General features: G+C 48.2%; 2 protein-coding genes, 1 long non-coding RNA gene and 1 other non-coding gene across 7 annotated transcripts in view; 3 read left to right on the forward strand and 1 right to left on the reverse strand.

Annotated features, from left to right (window-relative positions):
- Pparg (peroxisome proliferator activated receptor gamma) overlaps window positions 1-11,789 on the forward strand; it is a 171,647-nt gene extending 159,858 nt beyond the window's left edge. Inside the window, exon 7 of the mRNA XM_071605923.1 lies at window positions 11,536-11,789. Coding sequence (XP_071462024.1) covers window positions 11,536-11,606 — 71 coding nt within the window. The 3' untranslated portion in view covers window positions 11,607-11,789. The remainder of the gene's footprint in view (window positions 1-11,535) is intronic.
- LOC139703031 (uncharacterized) lies at window positions 4,081-5,986 on the forward strand. 2 transcript variants are annotated; one of them, XR_011705561.1, is made up of 3 exons: window positions 4,081-4,245; window positions 5,200-5,341; window positions 5,853-5,986. It is a non-coding gene; the product is annotated as an uncharacterized lncRNA (long non-coding RNA). The 2 variants fall into 2 exon arrangements; XR_011705562.1 differs by having other exon boundaries at window positions 5,261-5,341.
- Window positions 11,790-15,667: 3,878 nt separating the features above from the next.
- Tsen2 (tRNA splicing endonuclease subunit 2) overlaps window positions 15,668-26,359 on the forward strand; it is a 32,416-nt gene continuing 21,724 nt past the window's right edge. The window contains exons 1-3 of one of the 3 annotated variants that reach the window (XM_027931972.2): window positions 15,668-15,748; window positions 22,315-22,517; window positions 24,027-24,108. In XM_027931972.2, coding sequence (XP_027787773.2) covers window positions 22,332-22,517; window positions 24,027-24,108 — 268 coding nt within the window. In that variant the 5' untranslated portion in view covers window positions 15,668-15,748; window positions 22,315-22,331. Of the gene's footprint in view, window positions 15,749-20,801; window positions 21,813-22,314; window positions 22,518-24,026; window positions 24,109-26,359 lie in introns of those variants that run through there. The other 2 variants (XM_071605875.1, XM_071605876.1) reach the window with 2 other exon arrangements.
- On the reverse strand, window positions 23,243-23,315 carry Trnaa-agc (transfer RNA alanine (anticodon AGC)). Its single transcript has one exon. It is a non-coding gene; the product is annotated as a tRNA-Ala (tRNA).

A 26,359-nucleotide genomic window follows, 5' to 3' on the forward strand; every position in this document is an offset into this window, starting at 1 on the left:
GGGTACTAGGAATTGAACCCAGGGGTACTTTACCACTGAGCTATATCCTTAGCCCTTTTCTTTCTTTTAAATATTTTTTATTCTGTTTATGTATCTTTATGTGGTGCTGAGGATCGAACCCAGTGCCTCACATGTGCAAGGCAAGCACTCTGCCACTGAGCCACACCCCCAGCCCTCCTTAGCCCTTTTCTATTTTTATTTTGAGACAGGGTCTCAGTTACTTAGGGCCTCCCTAATTTGTTAAGGCTGGCCTCCAACTTGCAATCCTCCTGCCCCAGCCTCCCAAGCTGCTGGGATGACAGACTCACGCCCCATGGCCCTCCACGGGACCCAGCAGAACCCAGGCTCTGAAATCAGGCCGTGGTGGTGTTGAATCTCAGCAACCGTAGGCCCTTTTTTTTTAAATTCTCTGGGACTCAGTTTCCCCATCTGTGGAATCAACAGCTGAGAAGAAATCACTGAGTCTCAAATTTTCGTTTTCTCTTTTTTTTTTTTTTTTCTTTTTTTTCTAACAACTGCGTCCCCAGTGACCATGGCCCAGGATGAGGGTAAGAGTAAGGTCAGGCACAGCTCCCAGGGCCTAACGGAGACCTGGAATTTCTCTCTGGGTCACCTCCATGGGATTGCAAGGCTCCAACCATCTGGGGGTCCTTGCTTTCTCCCAACTGGGCGCCTCTGTTGACCCTTCTCTAAGGACCACACCTCATGAAGGGGGTGTGGGGCGGGCCTCAGAACCCACATGGAAACATCGCCTTCTGCCCACTGGAAAGTTCCACCACAGCAGAAGATAGATGTAAATGAGACTCGAAAGAAATAACAAGAGACATCACCAAGCCGGACAAGCTCAGAGGGACAGGCGTGGGGCCGTCCCTGGGTGACATGGTGGGGACAGGGACAGACAGGGAAGTGGGCAGCAAGACCAGAAACCAGGGAGAACGTCTCTTCTCCTTCTTTCTTCTTCTTTTAAAACTCTTGGGTAAGCTACTGACTAATACCCACCGTCATCTCTTAGCACCAGGGCAATTTCCTCTGTGTTCTAGAACCTTCTCGGGAAACCCGGTAGCTTTGATGGAAAGGTCCCCAAGGGGGATAGTCTGAGCAAGGCACGCTGGTGGCTTTGAAGGCCAAATGGAGACTGGGCCTGCAAACCTCAGAAGAGAGCCAGGCACTGTCGGCCTGCAATCCCAGCGATGGAGGGGAGGCTGAGGCAGGAGGATCGCACATTGGAGGCCAGCCTCGGGAACTTAGCAAGACTCTGTCTCAACAATTTTTAAAATTTTTTTGAAAAAAAGAACATGCTTCCTTTCCAGAGATGACAGATGGACGTGTTTTCAGCAAGCAAAGAGCCACCCCCTGCCACACCATGGGTGGAAGTGAGGCTGAGCATATTTGGACGGGGACAACCCCAGTCTGGCCTCCCCTGGCCCCTGCTCCCCACCCCCAGAGGTGTCCTGTGTGGCAGGGCACAGCTGACGACGGGGTGGTGATTGGGGAGTACGTGCTGGGACACACACACAGACTCCAGGAACAATACAGGGAAATCGAGTTCTCACAGGAAATATCATATTGACTCACGACAGACCCATCCATAAAACAAACCCCGGGTACCTGGGGCCGGGCCCAGGGAGCCACGGTCCTCACCCGGGAGATAGTAGCACGGCCCCCTCTGTCCTGGGCCTGGGAGGAAGTGGGTGCCTTCTGGGGCGGGGGGGGGGGGGGGGGAAGGGCCACTTCCCTTGGTGTCCTGGGGCTGAGGCTGGGATCTGAATTATCTGTCCCAGTGCATTGTGGCCTGGCCGGGCCTCAATCGCTGCATTGCAGAAACTCGCTCCAAACGGTGGGATTTTGCAAGCCACGGGCCACAGCAGGGAGGAGAACACTGCCATCTCCAGAGGCCTGGGTCTTCCTCTGCCCCTGCTCAGCAAGACGCGGTCCACTGTGGCCCCCAGCGCAGACACAGGTTTTCTGTTTGTTTGTTTGTATTTTTGGATCCAAGTCTGTGTTCAGATTTGGAAGGCAGCCTCCGATGGACGGGTCTTTCTTTATTTGGGACCTCGGTTTCCTCATCTGCAAAATGGGAGGTCTGAAGTGAAGACCCTTCAGAGAAGTGCCCCTTCTCCCAACCCGTGGTGAGAGGTAGCCTTCAACAGGGATTTGGGAACCCAAAGACTCTATGTCCTTTCTTGACCCCAGAGGCTGGGCAAGTCGGGCACCAATCTGCACCTCGGTCTCTCCCCCCCACACACACACCCTGCTGAAAAAGCAAGAAGTGTAAGCAGCCCCGGTTCCCAGAGCCTTGTGTGTCTGTGAGAGCTGTCAATCAGGCTTAGACACTGGGGTCAAGAGGGACCCGTGAACTCAGGAGATGGTGCCACCCCAGCTGAGCACCGGTCATTTTCCTGTGCAGTTCACGGAGGCTGGCCTCCAACTTGCAATCCTCCTGCCTCAGCCTCCTGAGCTGCTGGGATGACAGGCGTGGGCCATTATGTGCTGCCAGATTCATGGTTCACGGAGATGGGAGGAGAGTCGGTCCCTCCTCTTGACTGCACAGGCATTACAGAGCCGGGTAACACTGGGAAGAGGACACGGGTACTACAGCAGAGTGGAGTATCTCCTGGAAGTGCTACCAGGAGACACTCTGGTACCTGGCACATGTCCATGGGCCATGCCCAGCCTTGCACTCTCTGCCCAGTCCTAGGAGAGGTCAAGGTACTTCCTCAAGAACATACTATGGCCAGGTGTGGTGGCCCACACCTATAATTCCAGTAACACAGGAGGCTGAGGCAGGAGGATTGCAAGTTGGAGGCCAGCCTCAGCCACCCTTAGCAAGGCGCTAAGCAACTCAGTGAGGCCCTGTCTCTAAATAAAATACAAAATAGGGCTGGGGATGGGGCTCAGTGGTTGAGCATCCCTGGGTTCCCCATAAAAAGCATCCTCATCACATTTAGGAAATCCCCCCACCCCTAATAGTGACAGCTCTGTGGACTCTGATGTGCCCGGATTTGCAGCCCGGTCTCCTTCCAGAGAGTCAGAAGCCTCCGTTACTTGTTTTGCTTCTAAACAGACTCCCAACAGTTCTGTAGCAGGCGGCCCACGAACGCCAGTTTGCATGCCTGAATTTTTAAAGAGTTTTAATGTGTAACCATTTAATTCTTCCCAGAGAGATGTTTGCTAGGCGATAGAGATATTTTGTAAATAATATACTTATTGAGTGTTGGGAGGGAAGGCAGGGAATGAAAAGTCAAAGTACTAGAGGTAAAAACTGCTTAAAAACTGTGCATGGCACACCTGTCATCTCAGCAGCTCAGGAGGCTGAGGCAGGAGGATTGTGAGTTGGAGGCCAGCCTCAGCAACTTAGTGAGGCCCTAAGTAACTCAGGGAGACCCTGTCTCTAAATAAAAGCCCAAAGAAATGGCTGGGGAGGGGGCTCAGTGATTAAAAAAAAAATGGTTTACCAGCCCCCTACATTGGGTCTGGGGATGGAGAAGAAGGTGCATTTGAGCCATTAGGAATGAACGTCTTGGGATGTCCGTCTGCTGGTCAGAGTGTCTGGGATACTTCCTAGAGATCGTGACCTGTCCCCGTGAGTGGGGAACGCTAATTAAAGGAAATCAAAGCCAAGAGATTCCAATGAGCTAAAATAACAAAAGCGGACACACCCTGCAAACCGCTAAGTAAGCTGTCTGCCTTACCCCTCCCCCCCACCCAAACGCTCTGTGTTTATTCTGCTGATTTTCCATTACCAACACCTCCCTCTCTGTTCCCTCTGAGAGATCAGCCCTGGAAATGGAGGTGAGTGTGGCCATCCTTCATGATGACACTATCTTCTCCTCCTCCAAAGTGGGGGCTAGCAGAGCAGGGGGTGGGTGGTTGGCAGAGCAGGGTGGCACAGAGGACAGGCAGGTTAGCGCAAGAAGGGAATGCCTAGGAAAGTCATCAGAAGCCACTGTAGTCCTTGCTCCTTCTGAATGAGGAGGATGGGCGAGGACCGAGAGCAGCTATCTCTAACCCATTACCCACTTGGGCAGTAGAAGTATGTGAAATACACCCTTTCCCCTGAGACGAAGGCGCACACTCCAAGGTGCTTTCAACAGGGAAATGGTAGTAGCAGTCTTCAGAACACGGGAGCAGAGACAAATCAAGGGTCCACCAACAGATTCAAGAATCAGCCAAATGTGGTCCAGCCTTATCGTGAAATATTACCCACCCAGGAAAAGGGGAATCTTGGTACTTGCCGCAGTGCAGGTAAGCCTTGCAAACATTGTGCAGCTACGCACAGTGGTAAGTGACAGTCATCCCAGCAGCTTGGGAGGCCGAGGAAGGAGGATCGCGAGTTCAAAGCCAGCCTCAGCAACGTAGCAAGGCCCTAAGCAACTCAGCGAGACCCTGTCTCTAAATAAAAAATAAAAAGAGCTGGGGATGGGGCTCAGTGGTTGAGCACCCCTGGATTCAATCCCCGGTGAAAGAAAACAGGGAAGGAGGAAGAGAGAGAGAGAGAGAGGGTGTTCTTGGGCGCCTACCACCTGCCCAGGTCTTGCCCGTCCCTCTCTACCCTTGAGAGGACCCATCCTCCTCCCCCATTCTTCAAAGGGACAGTCTGTGCCCCGGTAGCTCATGTCCCAAGGTGCACCCAAGGGCAGACCGGGTTCTCCCGTCCTGGGGAGTGGGTCCCTTTCTGCTTTTATCTCTTGGAGCCTTTGCTGATGGCTGGCGATAGGGCTCCGTACCCGGGGCCCTGCCCTGCTCTTTAGCAAACATTCCCCTTAGATGCATCATCCCGCGGGTCACCTGGGAAGCCACCGCGCATTTGATCCATTTTTATGGCCTAAAACCACAAACAGGAAGCGGTCTTCACAGACACGCAGGAGTCCAGTTAGGCCCATCCGAGGCCCTGGGTTGAAGAGTCTTCCCTGGGGACTGGGTTGAGGCCGAGAACCTCTGTCCCATCCTGTCCCCTAAACACAGCGTTCTATAGCCCAGGCCTGACCTGAGTCAGGATGAGGGAGTGTCAGGTCCAGGGAGGGCCACTGACCGGGCCCCTGCTGGCCACATACCCGCCCATGCCACCCCCACCCCACACCAGCTCCCTCCTGCTCTGTGCTCATGGAAGACTTCCAGCAAGATGGTCACCTACAAGGTGACAACTCTGTGGGTGCAGCCGGCCGTCCTGAGACGGCTGTCCTTTGATGACTGTGACAGGTACAATTTGGGGAAGGTCTGATCCTGAGGTTTCATCGAGTGATCGCCCTTGACTTCTTAGGCTGTGGCTTGGGTGACAAACCAGGACGGCAGCATCTGTGAGCAGGACAAGCATCGTGGAGGCACTTTTGACAGGGACTTGGTGAGTGACAGTCCCCTACAGGACCTCAGTCACAGGAAGAGGTTCAGAAGACCCAGGATGGGCTCTCCTGCCTCTGGAACTATCTCCCATGCATTCGGATCTTGGGCCCTTGGATCCCATAAACCCCTATCCAGAGTGTTCAGAGCCGAGCAGGAAAACACTGCCCTGGTCCACAGTGTCCCCATTCTGGTGACCACCTTAGCCACTACCCACAGTTGGAGGACACCATGGTCCCCTTGAAGGCACACATGGCTTCCTCAACCCCTTCGGAGCTGGAAGGAGCAGCTTCTCCGTGTCTTCCCCCCGCCCCACTCCTGTATCTGTTTGTATTTTCCATTTTTGGAAGAAATGTCCACAAGAGGCCCAGGCCACCAAACTCTGTTCTCTCACAAAACAGGGTGGAACCGAATATAGAAAAAAAAGGACATCCAAAACTCTGACCAAAAAAGTCCACCTTGTTCGCTCCCTTGACGTTCAGATGAAGTCTAGAACCTTCTCTTTGTGTTATTAGGAAATTCGGGTGAGCATAGAGACTCCTGGGTGCACAGAGGCAGGTACTGGATATCCTCTGGCTTCAAAGACTTTTTGAACACTTCTGGGGACTTTCCTGAAGGTACCCGAAAGTGCCAACTTCTGACCCAAACCCCAACTGGAATCCCACAGTCAAGAATGAGGAGTGGGACGTGTGACCTGCTCCCTGAATGGCTTGGAAGGTCCATGATCTTTAAAGTTCTCTAAGCAACCGAGCTTGGAATATGGCTTGTCATACTTTGGTTTTCATCAACTGCTTCAAATTATAGACATTTGCTAAAATATTGGCTTCCGCAAAAATGCAGCATTTTTTTAAAAAATGATTTTTGAATGCTCCGTGGACCTTTAACTTTATTCACTTCTATGCGGTGCTGAGACTCGAACCCAGGGCCTCACACATGCGAGGCAAGCTCTCTGCCACGGAGCCACCGCCCCAGCCCAGTAATGCGGTATTTTAAAGGAGGGTGTCAGAGTTCCTAAGGCCACTAAACAAGCCACCTTTATTTACTACTCTGCCAAAGTAGTGACCCTTAGTAAACCTGTGTGATTTCCGAGTAAACCAAAATCCAAGTTATGTACAGAATTTCCTAAAATCACAGACATTAAGAAGCCATTGCATCTGTGCTAGGGGTTTACTGAGATGAGTTAAGACCCAGGCCCTGTCCTGCAGACGTCCCTGCCCACCGAGGACCGTAAAGTACATTCATGAAATAGCGGCAAATGCCAGGCCTAGTCTGATAAAAGCTGCAAAAAAAGTTCAGATAAAATGTCATGCTGGTGTGCCCGGCCACTTGGGAGGCTGAGGCAGGAGGATGGAAAGTTGGAGGCCAGCCTCAGCAACTTAAACTCACTTAGCAACTCAGTGAAACTCTGTGCCTAGATAAAATATATTAAAAAAAAAAAGGGGGGGGCTGGGGATGTGGCTCAGTGGTTAAGTACCCCTGGGTTCTTCCCCTAGACCATTCCCATCTTTCAGATGAGCAAACAGAAACTCTGACCGGTGAAGCCACTTGCCCAAGGTCACAGGTCAATCCCAGCTGCTCAGCCCTTGAACGCGGCTCTGTCGGAAGCCAGAGCTGCACCTTGGGGTGGATGGGTTGTTTTCGAACCTGTCACCCTATTTCATCTTCCTGTACCCGGGGTTTCTCTATGTCTCACCAGCCTGTTGGCACAGATGAGTCACCCTGCCCGTAACCGTGAACCTCACCGTGTGGGCCTCGCCCCCGCCCTCCACACCCCCTGGTCCTCTGGCCACCTGCAAAGCCTCGCCCACCTCTAGCAGGGAGTCCCCAGGGGACCCAATAAGGTCAGCCAGTCCAGGGGACCGTTGGGGCTGCCTCCCTCGGCCCCAGGTGCGCTCCCCACCCCGAGAAGCCTCTGCCAGCACCTGGCCTCCAGTATGGAGGCCCACATGGACCAGAGAGGCCAGACCCTGACAAAGTCAGAAACCTCAGCGACATCTGTCAGCCAGCCACCCCTCTGGGACCTGAGGGGTTTCTTAGCCGTAAAAAGAGAGGGGTCAGTTTAGCTCTGCACGTGTCCCCCTTTCGGTGGCCAAAGGGGATGCTGTGACCCAACTGCCCTGAGGAAATGGGGAATCCACTGCTGGTCCTCCATAAGACCCCCAAGTAAGCAGTTATGTCCTGGGGCCCCGTGTGTGCCCGGGAGTTGTCACACAAGGGAATCAGACTATCATGGGAAGGACCTGTTCCCGGCTGGGGAGAGGCCCATCTGGAGGCCACATTCACATGGACCAGATTCTGGGCTCAGAGCTTCATCAGCATCATCCTACATCACCCCCCCCAAACCCAGCTGCAGTTGGGACCCGTGTTATTCCCAACAGAGACCAAGAAACCAAGGAGGCTCAGAGAGGGGCAGTCACTGGCCTGAGGCCACACAGCAAATCAGTGGCGGGATCCTGGGACTGAGGCCTGAACTCTTTCTTTTTCTGGTACCAGGGATTGAACCCAGGGGCACTTCATCACTGAGCCACATCCCCAGCCCTTTTGATTTTTTTTTTTTTTTTTTTTTTTTTTAATTTTTGAGACAGGGTCTCACTAAGTTGCTGAGGCTGGTTTTGAACCCGCGATCCTCCTGCCTCAGCCTCCTGAGTCGCTGGGAGGACAGGCGTGGGCCACTCCGCCCAGCAGGGCCTGAACTCTTAAACACTGTCTTCACACAACTAGGGCCTGGGGACCCTCTTGTTGAAAAATCAGCCATATATATATATATATATTTATATTTAAAGAAAAAACTCTTTTAAAAAATTAAGACGATGGTCAGACCTGTTTCAATTGAATTTTTCTCTTCTGTAATTTTTCAAGAAACCTTCAGAACCTGGTGCTTCTGGGCCTAGGGCATGATGGTATCAGCCAGAGCTGAAAAGTCATTGTCATGAACATTATCCAACACGGCGGAGCATGAACATCCATCGACAACTAACAACAACAACAAAAATCAATATGTGTCCGAGCACGGTGGTGGTGCACACCTATAATCCCAGCTCCTTAGGAGGCTGAGGCAGGAGGATTGCAAGTTTGAGGCCAGCCTCAGCAACTTAGCAAGAGCCAGTCTCAAAGTAAAATGAAGAGGGTTAGAGATGTAGCTTTGTGGGAGAGGGCTTACCTAGCATGTGTGAGTCCCTGCGTTCCATCCCTAGTCCTACTGCAAAATGATAATAATAATAATAATTATATATATATATATATATATATATATATATATATATATATATATATATATCTTTTCTGACTTAATAGATTGGAAACAAGTCTCAGTTTTGGTTTGAATTTACATTTCTTTGAATCCTGGTGAGGATGAATTTTTTTTTTTTTCCTTCATAGGCTTATTAGTCATTGGTATGGCTTCTTCTGTGAATCGTCTGTTCCCAATTTACTAATTTACAACGAGAGAAATGTAACTGCCAAAGGGGACCGGATACACGTCTCCTCAGCCAACACGTCAGCTCCCTGTAGGCACCGTCCACGGAAAGCCAAGTTCAAATCAGAACGATGGATGTGGACGCCCGGGGAGCACAGAGTGGGAGCAGGGAGGGGTGGGGGACGGGGTGCCAGGGTTCTGTGGAATCGGGGCAGGAGAGACCCACCCCTGGGATCCACCGAATCCTTGGCCTGAGAGAGCCTCCTCCTCCCTTCCTTCTTCTGCCTCCCTGGCTCTCCAACCTTTCTTCAGATGGATGCAGTCTCTCTTTTAATAGAGGACCACATTCAGGCAGGCCTAGTGGCACACACTTGTAATCCCAGCCAGAGTGGAGGCTAAGGCAGGAGGATCGCAAGTGGGAGGCCAGCCTTAAGAAAAATCCAAATTCCTAAGGACAGAAGGCAAGGCCCTTCACAGTTGACCCTAACTTTTCTTTCCAGACTTGCTCTGTCCCTAGCCGACCACTGGATGGTTTTTTTGATCTGTGAGGTGGGGGTCTTGCTGGGTTTCCCAGGTTGGCCTCAAAGTACTGGGTTCAAGTGATCCTCCTACCTCAGCCTCCCAAGTAGCTGACTCTCAGTACCTGCCTGGCTTCTGCTGGATTTTTTTCCCCTAGTGTTTAGGAATCGAACCCAGGGCCTCATGCCTGATAGGCAAGTTCTCTACCACTGAGCTACACCCCCAGCCTCTTTTTAATTTTTATTTTTTGGGCATGCTGGGGATTGAACCCAGGGCCTTGTGCATGTGAGGCAAGCCCTCTACCAACTGAGCTCTATCCCCAGCCCCCTGCCCAACCCTTTTTATTGAGTTTATTTTGATACAAGATCTCACCACGTTGCCAGGTTGGCCTCCCACTTGCCATCCTCCTACCTCAGCCTCCCCAGGAGCTGGAGTTCCAAGCATGCGCCCACTGTACCTAGCTTGATGGTTCTTGAATGTGACATGTATGGTCACACCTCTGGGCCTCTGCTCCATAGCTGCTCCTCTCTGGAATACCCTCCCCCACCAACCTGGCCTCTTGTTCTTTAATACCCAGCTCAAATGTCTGGCCGGTGTCATTTCTGGGCCTCAGGACCTTTGCCAGACTGTATGAGAGTTTAGTTTTCTAGAGCATCCCGTCGGGTTGGATCATGAGAACTTTGATGTGAAATACCTTGTGTGATTTTTTTTGGGGGGGTACCAAAGATTGAACCCAAGGGCACTTGACCCCTGAGCCCCATCCCCAGCCCTATTTTGCATTTTATTTAGAGACAGGGTCTCACTGAGCTGCTTGGGGCCTCACTTTTGCTGAGGCTGGCTTTGAACTCGAGATCCTCCTGCCTCAGCCTCCCGAGCCACTGGGATGACAGGTGTGCACCACCACGCCCGGGCTATCAAGTTGACCTTGACCTCCAGCATAATACTGGCTCTCGAGAGAATCAGGAAATCTGGATTCCCATTCTGGTCTCCCAGGGCCTTGGTAATAAATCTCTTATTCTCTCTAGACCTCGGTCTCCTTACATATAAACCGAGGACACCAGAACTTCATTATATCGCCTTGTTATTGATAAAAACCTTCTCTATAAGGCCCCATTCCAGAAGCAGACATAACAACCACATAATATATATATATAAATATCATGATTTCTATTACAATGATAATATAAAAGCTACCTGAATTTGAAACTTTGAAGGGAAAGATGTTATTCCATTACAGGAATCATGAATTTTTGCTCTTGGCCCCCCCCAGCAAGGAGGCAAAGCGCAGCTCGGATCTCAACTCTGCCACCCTCCAGCTGTGTGACCTTTAGCAAAACACCTGACCTCTCTGGGCCTTGGATAATTAGAAATCTCCCACCTCTTGGAACGTCAGTTACCTCATCGGCTAAATGCACACAGAAGAGCTGCCCTGGGGGGACTAGGATTCAGAGACATGGGGACAGCAGAGAAGGAAGAGTGAAAGAAAGAGTCAGAGGAAGGTTCTGGAACACAGGACCAATTGCCAGTTCCTATCCGAACCGGCTCTGAAACAAACAGCCAGTTTCCTCCATTCCTGTGGAATGCAGAGGAGATTTTTCTTTTCTTTTTTTTTTTTTGCTGATTAAGTTCCCCCAAAACCCCCCTTTAAGAATTTTAATAAAGAAATGCAAAAATCAACAGAAGTTCAGCAAACCCTTTCCTGTTATTAAATAAAGGGAAAGTAAATATTGCAAATTGCACATAACTTCCTAAGAGGATGTTTTGTTTGGACGAAAAAAAAAATGAGAAAGAAAAGAAAAAGCTATTTGCTTTCTGGAAGCAAAAAAAAAAAAAAAAACATGTCTTTGCTGCAATTTGGTTTCAAATTTGATGACGGGGACATTATTCCTGGTTGGCCTGGAATGTAGACCTTTTGACATCTAGGACGGATGTACCCAGGGAGGCAGGGAAAGCCAGCTTGGGGACCCTGTTGGGTCTCTTCTCCCCTTCTGTCCTGTGTGAGCAGAGCCACCCAGGGAAATGATGAGCCCAGGATCACAAGTGGGGAACGTACCAAGAGGATCACACACAAGAGAAAAGCAACTCAAAACAAAGAACATGTTTATGTTGTTCTGAGAGAAAGGGAGAAGTTGCTCAGGGCCCTCGCTAAGTGGCTGAGGCTGGCCTCCAACTGGCGATCCTCCTGCCTCAGCCTCCTGAGCCGCTGGGATGACAGGTGTGCCCCCACCGCGCCCCCAGCTTGATTTCCTTTTCTTTCTTTGTAGTGATTAACAGTGTTCCAAGGACAGTAGCACTCAGGATGGGACATGCTGGTCACCACAGCGCTGGAAGATGAGAAAAGACGTAAGACAGAATCGCCCTTATTTTCCACCTGGGGCACTTGGCATTTGAGAGTGAGCATCGTCTGTCTCGGGGACCCATGTTAAGAAGTGATCTAGGGCTGGGGTGTGGCCCAGTGGCGGAGCCTAGTCTAGCCTGGGCCAAGCCCTGGGTTCAACCCCCAGGACCATGGGGGGAGGGGGAGAAATCCAAAGTCCCCTTTGCTTTGTGTATATTTTAATTTACATAAACGGTGTCATGGAATTCCTATCATTCTGCCTCTTGTCTTTGTCACCAAACATATTTTTGAAATTTATCCATGTTGAGATCTATAGATACAGATATTAATGTCTATATCTTTCTCCGTTCGTTCCTTTTAATGACTGCATAGTATTCCAGTGTGTGACCATTTCACATCACATTTTATGTATCTATTTCCTTTCTTTTTTTAATTACAAACCACCATGCTTTGATACAAATCTTGGTGTCTCTTTGGATATATATGCACAAGAATTCTCCAGGAAAGTGACCCCCAAGTAAGACATGTCGGATCATCAGTGGGAAGACACTTGGCAGGAGCAAGGCATTCCTAGGATCCAATCTGCCCTCCGACACTTATTCCCTGTGTGACCTTGGGCAGGTCATTTCACCTCTCTGAATCCTTTTTTTTTTTTAATATGATCATTATTATTATTTTTAGTATAGATGGACAAAATACCTTTATTTCATTAATTTATCTTTATGTGGAGCTGAGGATGGAACCCAGGGCCTCACCCGTGCTAGGCGAGCGCTCCACCACTGAGCCACGACCCCAGCCCTGAATCTGTCCCCTCGTGGGGACCCCTCGATTCCTTGGCCTAGCCCGGGGTCAGCAGGGTAAATTAGGAAGCATTTGTACCCTTGGAACCTCCATTTCTTTGCCTGCAAAATGGGATGGGACTAACTGCTTCAAAAAGGCTGTCGTGGGACCTGGGAGCTAGACAGGACATTGTGACCAACTTCCGCAGCCTGCTCATCTGGACGGTTTCTCCTGCAAACCTGAGAAATTAGCTAAACTTTTGTCTTAACAGCAGAGCAAAGTTGCACAAATACCCCTGATTTTATTTATTATTATTATTTTTTTTTTGCTTCAGAGCCTTTGCATTTGTCTGTCTGTCTGTCTGTCTGGGAAGAAGCCCTGGATCCTTCTCGGGGTCCTGGCTCTCTTCCTCTCTGCAGCCCGAGGGGTTGAAATTTGCTGAAACACCTCCACCTGGTGGACGCCCTCAGGTACTGCAGGGCTTGGCCCAGCCGCAGGGAAACAATGGGGCGACGGCTGGGGCGGCCCAGCCCTGCTCAGAAATGCCGGTGGCTCCCCATTGTCTACAGGGTAAAGTCCAAAAGCCAAGCCTGGAATTCAAGCGCCTCCACAACCAGGCCCAGCCCTACCTATCAGACCTTATCACAGCTTCGACCTCCTGTCCCCGCCTGGGCCCAGCTCCTCCCTGGCTCCAGAACCTCAAAGCCCATCCCAGCCTCCCACGTGGGCCTCCCCTGAGCCAGATCCCATCTGCAAGGCTCATCCTACTTCCCCACCTTCTTCCGGGTTCAGCTCAGGGGCCACCTCCTCCAGGAAGCCCTCCAGGCCCTCTCTCTTTTGTTTTCCTGACCACCCCCCATCCAACACTTTGTGCGAGCTCTGTTTATCGAAAGCTGCCCTCCGGCCTCCTGGTAATCCACATGAGAGGCTAGAATCCAAGCTCTGGACCTGGTCCCAGGAACCTGGATCATGAGACCACAAGCAAGTGAAGCAGCCTCACCCGTACGGTGACACCCATCTCACTGGTGTGTTAGGAGAATTATGGATACAATGGTTGGCACATAGTAAGTGCTCAATAAATCGCCACTGGTGCTGGGCGCAGGGGTGCCCTCCTGTCATCCCAGCGACTCTGGAGGCTGAGGCAGGAGGATCACAAATTCAAGGTCAGCCTGAGCGATTTAGCTGGACACTGTCACCAAATAAAAAATAAGCCAGGCGTGATGGCATACGCCTGTCGTTACAGGAACCGAGGAGAATGAGTCAGGAGAATCACAAGTTCAAAGCCAGCCTCAGCAACTTAGCAAGGGCCCTAAGCAACTCAGCAAGACCCCGTCTCGCTGATTTTTAAAAATCAAAAAGAAAAGGGGGTGTGGATCAGGGGTTAAACGCCCCTGGGTTCAATCCTGGTACCAAAAGAAACAAACTCACAAGATACCAAAGGCTGAAGGTTGGAAAGTGATAGGTTTATTAGATGATTCTCTCTACTTTTGTGCACTAAAAACCTTATATAAAATTACGTTTGGGTTGTGAGTACGAGGTGTACATAAGACGGGAATGAATTTTCTGTTTTGAGTTGGATTTCCATCTCCCAAGATGTACATGCAAGTATTCTGAAATCCAAAACACTTCTGGTCCCAAGCATTTCAAATTAAAAAAAAAAGTACTCAGCCTGCATTTCCCAACTTGGCGTGTTCTGGTGTGACATTACAACCCTCCCCTGCCTGTCCCTTCATGCCCAATCCACTCCTTTACTACTTGCAATGGTTTGGATATGAATTCACATGTTGCAGGCTTGGACCTCAGAGTGGTGGTAGGACTCAAGAATGAGGCCTAGCGGGACATCCTTAGGTGACTGGGGGGCACTGCCCTCAGAAGGGAACACTGATCTCCGTGTTATGGGTTCTCATGAGAATGAAATGGCTGAGCCTGATTCCCTAGTTGCTGGCTGGCTTCCTGTTTGATGGGATCTCTCCCTCTCACATTCTGCAGTTTTGATTTACCCCTGAATCTTGAGCTACATAAACCTCTTTTCTTTATAAAAATTTCAGCCTCAGGCATTTTGTCATAGCCGTGGCAAAGAGTAAGATACTAGTATTCTGCAAATCTTGACAATTTTTTCTCCCTATCCACCCCCACTTTTTTTTTTACAACATTCTAACCATGAAATTCATTTGCCTTTTCCCATCTGAAGCCTGCACTTCCTAGCCCAAAGCAGCCAGTGAATGCCACATCATGCTCATAGTCGGGTCAAGGAGGCTCGGCAAACGGGAGCAATCCAGACTGTGTCAGACACTATTGCAGAACACAGAGGTCCCCCAAGCAGGTGTGAGAAGGCAAGAAGTTTCCTGGAAGAGATGAGAGATCTGAGCTGAAATCTAAAGGATGCCCAGAAATAACTGTAGCAAACAGAAGGGAGAAAGATGTTCCAGGCAGTGACCACACAATGTGCCAAGATCTGGAGGCAAAAGGACATTGGAGAAGATCCAGAATTTATAAAGTCTGTTGTCAACACTCAGCTGCATGCATCTCTCCAGGGTTAATCACCCACCTCCACGGTCGTCCCAGATCTGTGCGCTGGAGAACCTGTCAGTCAACTGTGGGAAGGTGTCTATGGGACTCCCCACGAGGGCCTCCTTTAAAATAACCAGGTAAGCAAAAACTAGTACAGGTCCCATGCGTGGCCCTCTCTCATAATCCTGACCACCCATCTTTCAGTAGAGAAAACTGAGGGTCACAAAGTTAAGTCACTCTGTCAAGATCACAATCAAGGAGGGCAGAGATGGAGATTCTAACTAGGCTGGCCTCTGGGGCTGAGGTCCTGGTTAAGATGCACAGAACAACCACAGCACCCTGGCTTTGGTCTCGTGTCCAGTAGAGAGAGCACCCCCCTCCCCAGGATGTAGCTATGCACATGCGCTCTACGACCCGCGTGTTGCACCCAGAGCTGAGATGGGTCCGGAAGGGCCACAGCCCTCTAATGGAATTTATGACATTGCACAGATAGCTTCGTATCTCGGGTGCAAAATGGCTCTTGCACGATCGCTGAGAGGACTCAAGGAGAACAGCATCTGTGCAGAGAGGCCGTCCGCACAACGCCAAGAAAAGAGAGAAGGAAACCCGGGAGCCGCAGCCCCAGCTGCAGCCTTCGCTCGCAGCCCGGCTGGTGCAGAGAACACCAGCCTTCGGGCCGTGCGCAGGCGCACTCCGCTAAGACCGCGGCGGGATGGGCGGGGCGTGCCGCAGTTCTGCGGCTGCGCACTCGGCTCGTTTTGCGGCCTCGCTGCTTGACGGCCGCGGCGTCGGCCCGCCCTCCCCGGCCGGCGTTCCCAGGTAACGGAAAGCGCGTGGCGCTGAGGAAGGTAAGATTCCGGAGGAGCTGGCGGCTTCGCGACGCGTGCAGCGCCGCGGCCCAGTCTGGTGGGCCAATTCCGCATCCCGAAGAGACAGGGTTCCTACGGAAGCCCTCCAGGGCGAGGGCGGAAAGGGCCCAGAGACTTTCCCGGGGCCAAGAGGCCGATTTCCCGGGTCGGCCGGGCTTGGAGCGCGAGGCCCCTCCGCCCACCTGTAGCGCTCGGTGTCACGCGGGACCCTGGAGCCTGCACACTCCGGGAATTTTCCGGAAGGTTTATTGGCTGCAAGTTCCAGGGGGGGGGCTTGGAGCTTTGCATTTTTATAGGAGTCAAGTAAGAGGTTATTTTTTTTTTCCTCTTGAATTCACAGAAAGTGCTTTTTATCCTTTTTTTTTTTTTTTTTTGGTAGAAAAGAGGAACTTGTGTGTTTTAAATATGGTGGGGGGGGGTTCTGCTTCATTATGGTAAGGGTCTTCTGGGTGGGAGTCTCTGATGGTCTTCAGGTTCTTCGTGGGGACACTGGGCCTTGTCCTGCACTAGGGGCTTGGGGTGTCCATCAGTGCCTGTGCCCCTGAGGAGCCTCAGCCTCTAGTGGGATTGGGGCGAGGGGGACCCAAATGCAAGGAAACCATCAAAGGGACAAGTGAAGACAAAAAGTGGTGCTGCCCAGAGTGTGGCCTATGCTCACTTGTTCATTGCAGTTGCATCTGCCATCTGGTGAGCACATCCCAAGTGGTGGGACTTGTAAGGTTCCTTCTGCACTAAATTACCCATTTAATTCTGACAGCACCCTTCAAAGGTTGGTCCTTTGTTTATGTGTCTTATATGTTCTAACTTGAAAGCTCCCCAGAGGCAGGATTTGTTTGCCTTATCCCTTTCATCCTTGTTTCCCTGAGCCCAGGAGGTATTGCAATTGGAGCTGGGTGTTTTTAAATCAGCAAACAGAGAGCTTTGCTGGGTGGGAGGCATGTTTGGCACCTGGTCCTAGGGGGTTGGAAAAAATTAAGTGGAACCATTTCCTCCCCTGTCATTTGTTCTTGGATAGGCTTTTACTCAGCCTCTAAAAGATGTTAAGTTGTTGGCACAAGGAAAGAATAAAGAACAGGCACTTGCTTTTGATAGAAAGTAAATATACTTAACCCAGGCATGATGGGGTTTGGGAAATGAAGAGTAACAATCCTTTATAGAAGCACTCAGCCCCCACCTCCACTTTTCTCATCTGTACATTGGGAATAAGAATAGTACTTGAGCCAGTCGTGGTGGCCCACGCCTGTAATCTCAGCAGCTTGGGAGGCTGAGGCAGGAGGATCACAAGCTTCTGGCTAGTCAGGCCAACTTAAGTGAAACCCTGTCTCATAAAGGGCTGGAGAGGTAGCTCAGTGGTAGAGCACTTGCCTAGCATATGCAAGGCCCTGGCTTCCATCCCCAGCACCAGAAAATCAGCAACGACAAACAACCTTTGCTTGCAAACTCCCTAGCTACTGACCCTGTCTTACCTATTCATTTTCCCGTGCTTCAGACAGGCTTCCTCTTTAGCCCAGTCCAGTTACCATGCCCTCCCTCTTATGTCCCTGAGCAGTGGGGGCTTTGGGTATAAATGACCTGTCCTCTTTGAGCCTCCCCTTCCTTGTCTGTGATTTGAAATGAGGATCGCAGCTCTCATAGGTCACATGCGCGCGCATGGTACAGGTCTGATTCTCAACATCACAAAAAAATAAATAAATCCAAAAAAAAAATATATATATATATACACACACACACACACACACAATTCAGTGGTCTTAATATATTCAGCATTGGGCAGCTATTACACTATAGTCTAATTGTAAAACATTTTCATCCCCCCCCCCCCAAAAAAAAAAATCCCATACTATTAGCATGGCTCCTCATTCCCCTTTCCCCAGTCCCTGGCAACCACTAATTCATCTCCAGGGATTTGCCTTTTCTGGATAGTTCATATTTAATAGTCTCATGTGATCTTTTATACCTGGCTTCTTTTTTTTAATATGTATTTTTTAATTATAGGTGGACACAATATCTTTATTTTTTTAGGTGGTGCTGGGGATTGAACCCAGTGCCTCAGGCATGCTGGACGAGTGCTCTACCTCTGAGCCACAACCCCAGGCCCCCCCCCACTTGGCTTCTTTCACTCAGCATAACACTTTCAAGGCTGATTCATGTTGTAGAATGTACCAGGACTTTTTCCTTTTTTATGGCCAAATAATATTCTATGATATGGATAGAGCACATTTTGTCAGCCAATTATCTTGTTAATGGACACTTGGATGGCTTCCATTTTTTGGCTATGATGAATAATACGGCCGTGAACTTTTGTGTACAAATTTTGCCATGAACATATGTTGTCAGTCCTGAATCTGCACATAGGAGTGGAATCGCTGGATCATATGATGACTCTCTGTTTGACTTCTTGTTGGTGATGGTACTAGGGGTTGAATCCAGAGGTGCTTTATCACTGAACTGCATCCCCAGATCTTTTCATTTATTTTTTATTTTTTTTTTTTTAGTTGTAAATGGACATAATACCATTGTTTTATTTTTTTGTGGTGCTGAGGATTAAACCCAGTGCCTCACATGTGCCAGGCAAGCACTCCACCAAGCCACAGCCCCAGTTCCTTATTTTTTATCTTGAAATAGGTTCTAAGTTGCCCAGGCTGACCTTGAACTTACAGTCTTCCGGCCTCAGCCTCCAAAGTAGCTGGGATTACAGGGATGTGCCCCCTATGCTTGACTGTATTTGACATTTTGAGGACTTGCGTCACAGACCTGCAGTCCTGTTCAATTTGAAGATGAAGAAACTGGGTTGTGCAAGGCCACAGAACAATAATGACAGCTTGCATGTATGAAAGACTCATGATTTGAGCCAGAGTTTTGATGCACATATTATTGTCACATAGGCAGGACTTTTTGTTCTTTGTTTTTTTGGTGCCAGGGATTGAACCCTCCTGAGCCACACTGCCATCCCTTTTAATTTTTTGAGACAGTCTCATTAAGTTGCTTAGGACCTTGCTAAATTGCTGAGGCTGGTCTTGAACATGTGATCCTCCTGCCTTAGTCTCCCAAGCTGCTGGGATTACAGGTGTGCACCACTGCACACAGTACATAGGCACAATTCACCCTGAAACTGGATTATGAGGTTAACTCTTTTTTGTAGGGACCCTTGTCTTGGGTTAGTGAAGTTTTCCCTTGGGATCCACAGGGAATTGGTTCCAGGACTCCCAGTGGATACCGAAATCTGAGGATGCTCAAGTCCCTTCTACGAAGTGCTGTCATGTTTGTATGTAACCTCAGCACAACCTTCTGTATACTTAAACCATCTCTAGAGCACTTATCTTACAATGTAAATTCTATATGAATGGTAGTTAAACTTACTGTTGGGGAAATAATGACAAGAGTCTGCAGGGAGAAGGAACAGTACACATTTACCATATAGTCACTTTTATTCCTGCATCTTTTCTCTCAGGGATGCATCCATGGATATAGAACTAGTGTTTATAGAGTCTAACTGTATGTATCTTGTTCATTCTGTTTCCTGAAGATCTTTGACTAATAAACAAGGGTTTATTAGGAAGTAATTAATTTTTATCAAGAAGTGGAGAATATTTAAGATATTACCAAGAATGCAATACTAGTTATACTAGTATACTCCAGAGAAATCCAATTATCAGTAACCAATATTCCTAACTGCAGATCATTGATCTTAGGACTCAGCTACATTGCTTTGACGTAGCTGAAGTACACCAAATTTGACTGATTTAAATATGAAGGAGTTTTCAGAGGGCGGCCATCCCCAAACTTGGTGGTGCCTTAGAATCATCCGAATCTCAGGTTTCCACTGTCAGATTTTAGATCCAGTAAATCAGTCTCACAATTCAATCTTGATTTTTTTAAGGATATGACAGCAATCCACAAAAAAAAAAAAAAAACAAGGCAAGAACTGAACAGAGGTTCAGCGATAAACCTGACAATCTGATAAGTCCAGATTGTTCCTGGAAATCCCTAAGACCAACATCCTGCTTCAGAAAACGCTAACACAGCGATGTTTATTTTCAGTTTTGGAATAAATTGTTTTTTGTTTTTTTTTTTCAGTTGAGTACTAGACGTGATAGTTGGCCTGGGTGGTGGCCTAAGTCATCAAGTAAAGTGAAAGTCTAGTCACAGTGCCCTTGCCCATCAGTATACAGTAGGCATGGTTTTGTCATAAATACTACACAGCAATAGGTATGTGCATCAGTACATACAGTGATGCTCAGCATGTATCCCGTTGAGGGATCTTAACTAGTAATTAAACAGGCATGGTGGCTCACGCCTGTGATCCCAGCTACTCAGGAGGCTGAGGCAGGAGGATCACACGTTCAAGGCCAGCCTCAGCCACTTAGCGAGACCCTGTCTCAAAATAAAATAAAAAGGGCTGGGGATACAGCTCACTGTTAGGGTGCTTGCCAAGCATGTGCGAGGCCCTACATTCAGTCCCCAATACTAGGGGTGGGGGATCAAGGAAAAGGAAAGAAAAGAAAAACTATTCTAGCATGTTGCTGCTAGAACAGGTTGGCAATTCTAGGAAGGTTCTGACTTCCTATTTTGTTTGTAATCCATTTATCAATTCTTCTACCTCTTCTTCATACTGTGTTTTTCTGTGTCTTCATTTCATTCCACAACTTCTTCCTTGAGCACTAACACAAAGGCATCATCACGCATTGGACAAGGCTTTTAATTTCTTCTTAGTGGTCATGAAAACCTCGAAGCTGCTCGCCCCCTCTTCCCCTAGCTGTGGCCATATCCTGGATGTCCCAGGCCCTTGTCCATTGCCTGATAGGTGCTGGTGTGGAATATGGGCACCTAGATGAGCTGACCGTTTTTGTCCCTTGTGAGGGGCTTGGAGTCTGGCAGGTTAAATATGTGTATGACTCGACACATTCATTCATCTCAGTTTAAATCTCAATTTAAATCCAATCCAGACCCGATGCTGAGGGAACAGCAGGTTCCTGCCTCCCACCTCTTGACAGACCATCCTCTGCTCCTTGAGCCAGTGATTGGCTTTTGCATGCACTTGGGCTCTCCTGAGTTAAATGACTCTGGATTGTACAAGGCGCTCAACTTGACGTTCTTCCTTTATAGGATGGCACACACACAAACCCCCCCCATGTTGCTATCTCTGACTTGCTTTTGTGTGTGCTATAAGCTTGTTTGTTGGCTGGGATCAAGTGCAAGGTCCGGAAGGGTGTGACAGACAGCCTTCAGCTTCCTTTTCTCCCTCGTGGTACTGGGTGACTAGTAGGTGGTTCCAGCTTATGACCTTGAGGGTGAGGGAGGCTTCAGACACCTGCAGACAGTCTGCACGTGCCCACCACTCAGGAGGCCTGGGCATTAGAGGGTTTTGCATTGATTTTAAACTGGGAGCTGATTGGCCCAATGTCTAAACGAGATTTTAAGGTCCTTTTTGGGAAAATGAGGTGCTCACTAGGTTTAATTTGTTGAGGATAAGGTCTCCCTTGGTTTTATCTTGATAGCCCCTGCACCTCTGAATATTAGGAGCCCCAGGAAGGTGCTCAGTAAATGCCTGTTGGCTGAGTGAAACAATGGCCGTAATCCTTAAGGCAAAAACCCTATTGTGCTTGCTCCTAGGAGACCTAGCCTCAGTGTGGTCCACTGTAGTTAGACATAAAACTGCTGGCTTCTTGGAGTTCAGAGGATTGAGATGTGCCTGGTGACTGTGAATTTTTTTTTTTTTTTAATATTTACTTTTTAGCTGTAGTTGGACACAATATCTTTAATTAATTTATTTATTTTTATGTGGTGCTGAGGATCGAACCCAGAGCCTCGCGCGTGCTAGGTAAGCGCTCTACCACTGAGCCACAATCTGGCCCCTTGTTTTTTTCTTTTGTTTTGCAGTACTGAGAACCAAACCCAGGGCCTTTTACCACTGAGACTTTTTTATTTTATTTTGAGACAGAGTCTCACTGAGTTGCCCAGGCTGGCCATGAACTTACGATCCTCCTGCCTCCGCCTCCTAAACAGCCAGGATGTGCCCAGCTGTATCGTGTTCTTTTGTTGGGTGAGGAGGGGTACCAGGGATTGAACTCAGGGACACTCAACCACTGAACCCCATCCCCAGCCCTATTTGGTATTTTATTTAGAGACAGGGTCTCACTGAGTTTCTTAGTGCCTTGATAGGTTGCTGGGGCTGGCTGTGAACTTTCGATCCTCCTGCCTCAGCCTCCCAAGCTGCTAGGATTACAGGTGTGCACCATTGCACCCAACTTATACCATGTTCTTGATTTTTCCATGCCTCTTAATTAATCACTTTATAGATAATGGGCTTTTTTTATATTTTTAGTTGCAGAAAATAAAATACCTTTATTTTGTTTATTTAGGTTTTTTATATTGGTGCTGGGGATCAAACCCGGTTCCTCACGAGTGCTAGGCAAGCGTTCTACTACTGAGCCCCAACCCCAGCCCATAAATGCTGGTTTTAGCACAGACTACGAAGTTTTTGGCTCTGTGCTTCTGATCATTGTCACTACTGATGGACTCTCCTCCTCATCTGCTCTTTAAAGAACAGTTGCCCTGAAGAATGGCGGAAGCAGTTTTCCACGCCCCAAAGAGGAAAAGGAGGGTGTGTGAGAATTACGAGTCTCCACTGCCAGTCCCTCTTGGTCAGGACCAAGATCCTAAGAAATTCAGAATCTTCCGTGCAGAAATAATCAACAACAACGTGATTGTGAGGAGCCCCGAGGACATTAAGCAGCTGTATGGGAAGGTAAGTTCGACCTTGGCAGGTGCCTGACCCTGAGCAGGCTGTCCCTTCCCTCCTGTCCCCTCGAACTGACCATCAGAGTGCGGCTTCCTCTCTCGCAGCGTGGTCCGTGCACCCAGTGGGTGATGAGGTGGCAGATGCAGACCTGCCTCAGACGTGCGGTGGGGTCAGTGGGCCTGCCGTTGTCATCTGTCAGAGGCCGCGCATGTTCACTGCACAGACAAACAGAAGACCCAGGATGTGTGGGAATGTGAGAAGCAAAACACAGGAAGCCCCCACTCACCATCGCAGTCCCAGCCATAGCCACAGAGTGGCACTGATCCCAGACAGACAGACAGAGGTGGCTTCAGAGTGGGCCCCGGCTCCTCCTCTGCTTCTCTCCTGGCCCTGCAAGTTCTTAGATGAGGTCAAGTTCTAGTTTTTACTGTTGTGTAGCACTAATGGGTTTGTGTGAGGGCTGGCTGGTTGTTGGCCTTCTCTCTTTCTGTTTCATGGTCTGTTTTGTTTTGTTCTCGTATTTTCCGTAGCCTGTTCATCGCCATGGCATTTTTACCACCAGCTTGACTGCTGTGTGGCTTATGCCCCCCACCCATTGTTAATATCTAGTCCAGGGATTATAAATTCATAAAGTGGTGCAGCCGTCATCACAATCCAATTTTAATTGTTTTTTAATTTTTTTTTTTCAGTTGTAGTTGGACACAATACCTTTATTCCATTCATTTATTTTTATGTGGTGCTGAGGATCGAACCCAGGGCCCCGTGCATGCTAGGCAAGCGCTCTACCGCTGAGCCACAATCACAGCCCCTATTTTAATATTTTAGGTGCTTTTTTCCCAAACCCAGGGCATCGTGTATGCTCCACACGAGCTCTACTGCTGAGCTCCCTCCCCAGCCCACGGTCTGGTTTTAAAATGTCCCCATCGCCATAGAAAGTTCTTTGTGCCATCACACTTCACCCCTGCACCCACTCCCAGCCAGGACCTCCACTGGTGAGCTTTCTGTCTCTGTTCGTGTGCCTTCTCTGGAGATGTTTTACAAGAGTGGGTGGCCTTCTCGCTGGTGAGATGCGAAGGCCCCACTAGGTCCTGTCTCCCCACAGCTCCGCAGAGAAGCCTTCATTTGCAAGCGGCTTCCTAAGTGCATGCTCAGTCTGTATTCTAGTTAGTTATGCCACCTACAGTGGAAGGTAAAGAGTGTCCCTTTTATTATTTCAACCCTCTATGTGTTTATGACCAAAAGGAGAAGACGTCTCTGTCACCCTCAATCTGTCATTTCCAGATTGAAATCATTAGTAATGAGGTAAATGAGGGGCACTGAAACTTAACCTTTATTCTTCAAAAGATTAGAGACATAAAACCCTGAAGTCAACACGAGTCACCGTGACATTGTCAGAGGGGAAACAGAGCAGCGAAAAGTGGGGTGAACCTCTTGTTAGCCCGAATGCTGATATTCCTCCCCAGCTACAAAAAGTGGGTAACTGAACATGAACTTTGTTTTCTCTCTTTTCAAAAGGGCTACTTTGGAAAAGGCATTCTTTCCAGAAGCCGACCAAACTTCACAATTTCAGATCCTAAGCTGGTTGCTAGGTGGAAAGGTAAGCTCGTACACATTCAGTTCTTTGGCAAATTAGCATTTTCTTTCATTTGTGATCACACATCTCAGGTGAGTAAAGTTCTAGAGGAGAGTGACAGGGCACACTGACAATTTTACTGTCCAGAAGAGCAACTAAGATAATTCTTATCAAAAGAAAAGGGTTCTTGCTGGGTGTGGTGGCGCACACCTGTAATCCCCATGACTCAGGAGGCTGAGGCAGGAGGATCTCAAATTCAAAGCCAGCCTCAGCAAAAAGCAAGGCCCTAAGCAACTCAGTGAGACCTTGTCTCTAAATAAATACAAAATAGGGCTGGGGATGGGGCTCCTGGCTGAGTGCCCCTGGGTTCAATCCCTGGTGCCCCACCCCCCCAAAAAAAAAAGCGTTCTTATGATTGCTGAAGATGTATTTTACCTTATTTCTGGAATTATCAAAAGTGTTGTTCAAACTTTGCTATTAAGCTTTGCCTGGCAGAGTCCTGTGTGCTTGGCAGTAATTAAGTGCTTGCTTACCTGTGGTACTATGTAGAATGAGTTTTGTATTTTATTTTCAAAAATAGAACTTATAACAAGAAACATGACATTGACATATTTATTAAGACATACTAATATGCATAGGTCTCACTAGCTTGTTGTCTTTGCCTTATTTAAAATTATTTTATCTTTGTGTATTTCTCTAAGGAACGCTCATGGTAGTTATTGAAGAATCAATATCCAAGTGCATTGGTGCACGCCTGTGATCCCAGTGACTCTGAAGGCTGAAACAGGAGGATTGGAAGTTCAAGGTCAGTCTGGGCAACTTATCAAGACCTGTCTTAAAATTAAAAAAAAAAAAAAATTAAAAATTAAAAAAGGATGGGGGTGTAGCTCAGTGGTAAACCACCCCTGGGTTCAATCCCCAGTGGGAGGTGGGGGTGCAGAAACCAACACTAACATGTTCAAGCATAATTAGAAAGGATTTTTTAAATTCCCCACCCCTACCCCCAGGGAACCAGGGCAATTGCTCTACCACAGAGCTATACCCCCAGCTCTTGTATTTTTTATTTTATTTTGAGACAGGTTCACCTAAAGTTGTCCAAGCTGGCCTCTAACTTGCCATCCTCAAACTCCCAAGTTGCTAGGATTATAAATGTGCACCACTACATCCAGATTTTTAGGGAAAAAAAATTAATAAGAAGATGGAGAAGGGGTTGCGGCTGTAGCTCAGTGGTAGAGCACTTGCCTAGCTTGTGCAAGGCACTGGGTTCGATCCTCAGCACCACTTAAATAAAACAAAGGTATTAAAAAAATAAAATAATATTAAAAAAAGAAAAAAGTGGAGAAATAAAAAATGCACTGAGATACCATTTCAGCAATCAGGCAGAATTCCGAAAGTTTGGCCACATGCTCCATTGCTGAAGCCCTGAGAAACACGGGCTTGGCTGTATTGCTGGTCAGAGTGCGAATGCTATAGCCCTTAGAGGAATTTAACAGTGTCTCACAAAACTGTATACACGTTGACTTTTTTCTTTTCTTTCATTTCTCTCTTCCCTCAGTCCTTGGGAACCTTTACATTTTTGTCTATGAATTTACCTATTTAGATATTTTATATATAAGTGGAATCCTACAATATCTGTTCCTTTGTGCCTGGCTTCGTAATGTTTCCAAGGTTCATCCCTCCCTAGCAGATATCAGAACTCTATTCCTTTTCGTGACCAAATAATATTCCACTGTATGGACGAACCACATTTTTTTAAATTCATTCATCTATTAACAAACAGATTGTTTCTACGTTTAGGCTGTTGCAAATAATTCTGTTGTGGCCATTGGTCTACAGTATCTGTTTGACTCTCGGTTTTCACTTCTTTGCATATTACCCAGGAGTGGAATTACTGGATCATATGGTCATTTTATGTTTAATTTTTTTTTATTATTTTTTAGTTGTAGATGGGCATAACACCTTTATTTTTTATTTTTACGTGATTCCGGGGATCGAACCCAGTGCCTCACACATGCTAGGCAAGCACTGTACCACTGAGCCACAACCCCAGCCCTATGTTTAATTTTTAATAGTCATTCTAATGGAAGTGAAGTGGTTTTTGTTTTCAGTAAAGTCCAATTTATCTATTTTTTTCTTTGATTGCTTGTACTTTTGGTCTTATATTTAAAAAACTATCACCAAATCCAACTTTGACAGATTTTTCTTGTTTTTTGGGGGGGGCCCATATTTTTTATTGGTGTATTATAATCGTACTTAGTGGTAGCATTCCTTGTTC

The sequence above is a fragment of the Marmota flaviventris genome, chromosome 20, assembly GCF_047511675.1.
Source record: "Marmota flaviventris isolate mMarFla1 chromosome 20, mMarFla1.hap1, whole genome shotgun sequence".
Lineage (NCBI taxonomy): Eukaryota > Metazoa > Chordata > Mammalia > Rodentia > Sciuridae > Marmota > Marmota flaviventris.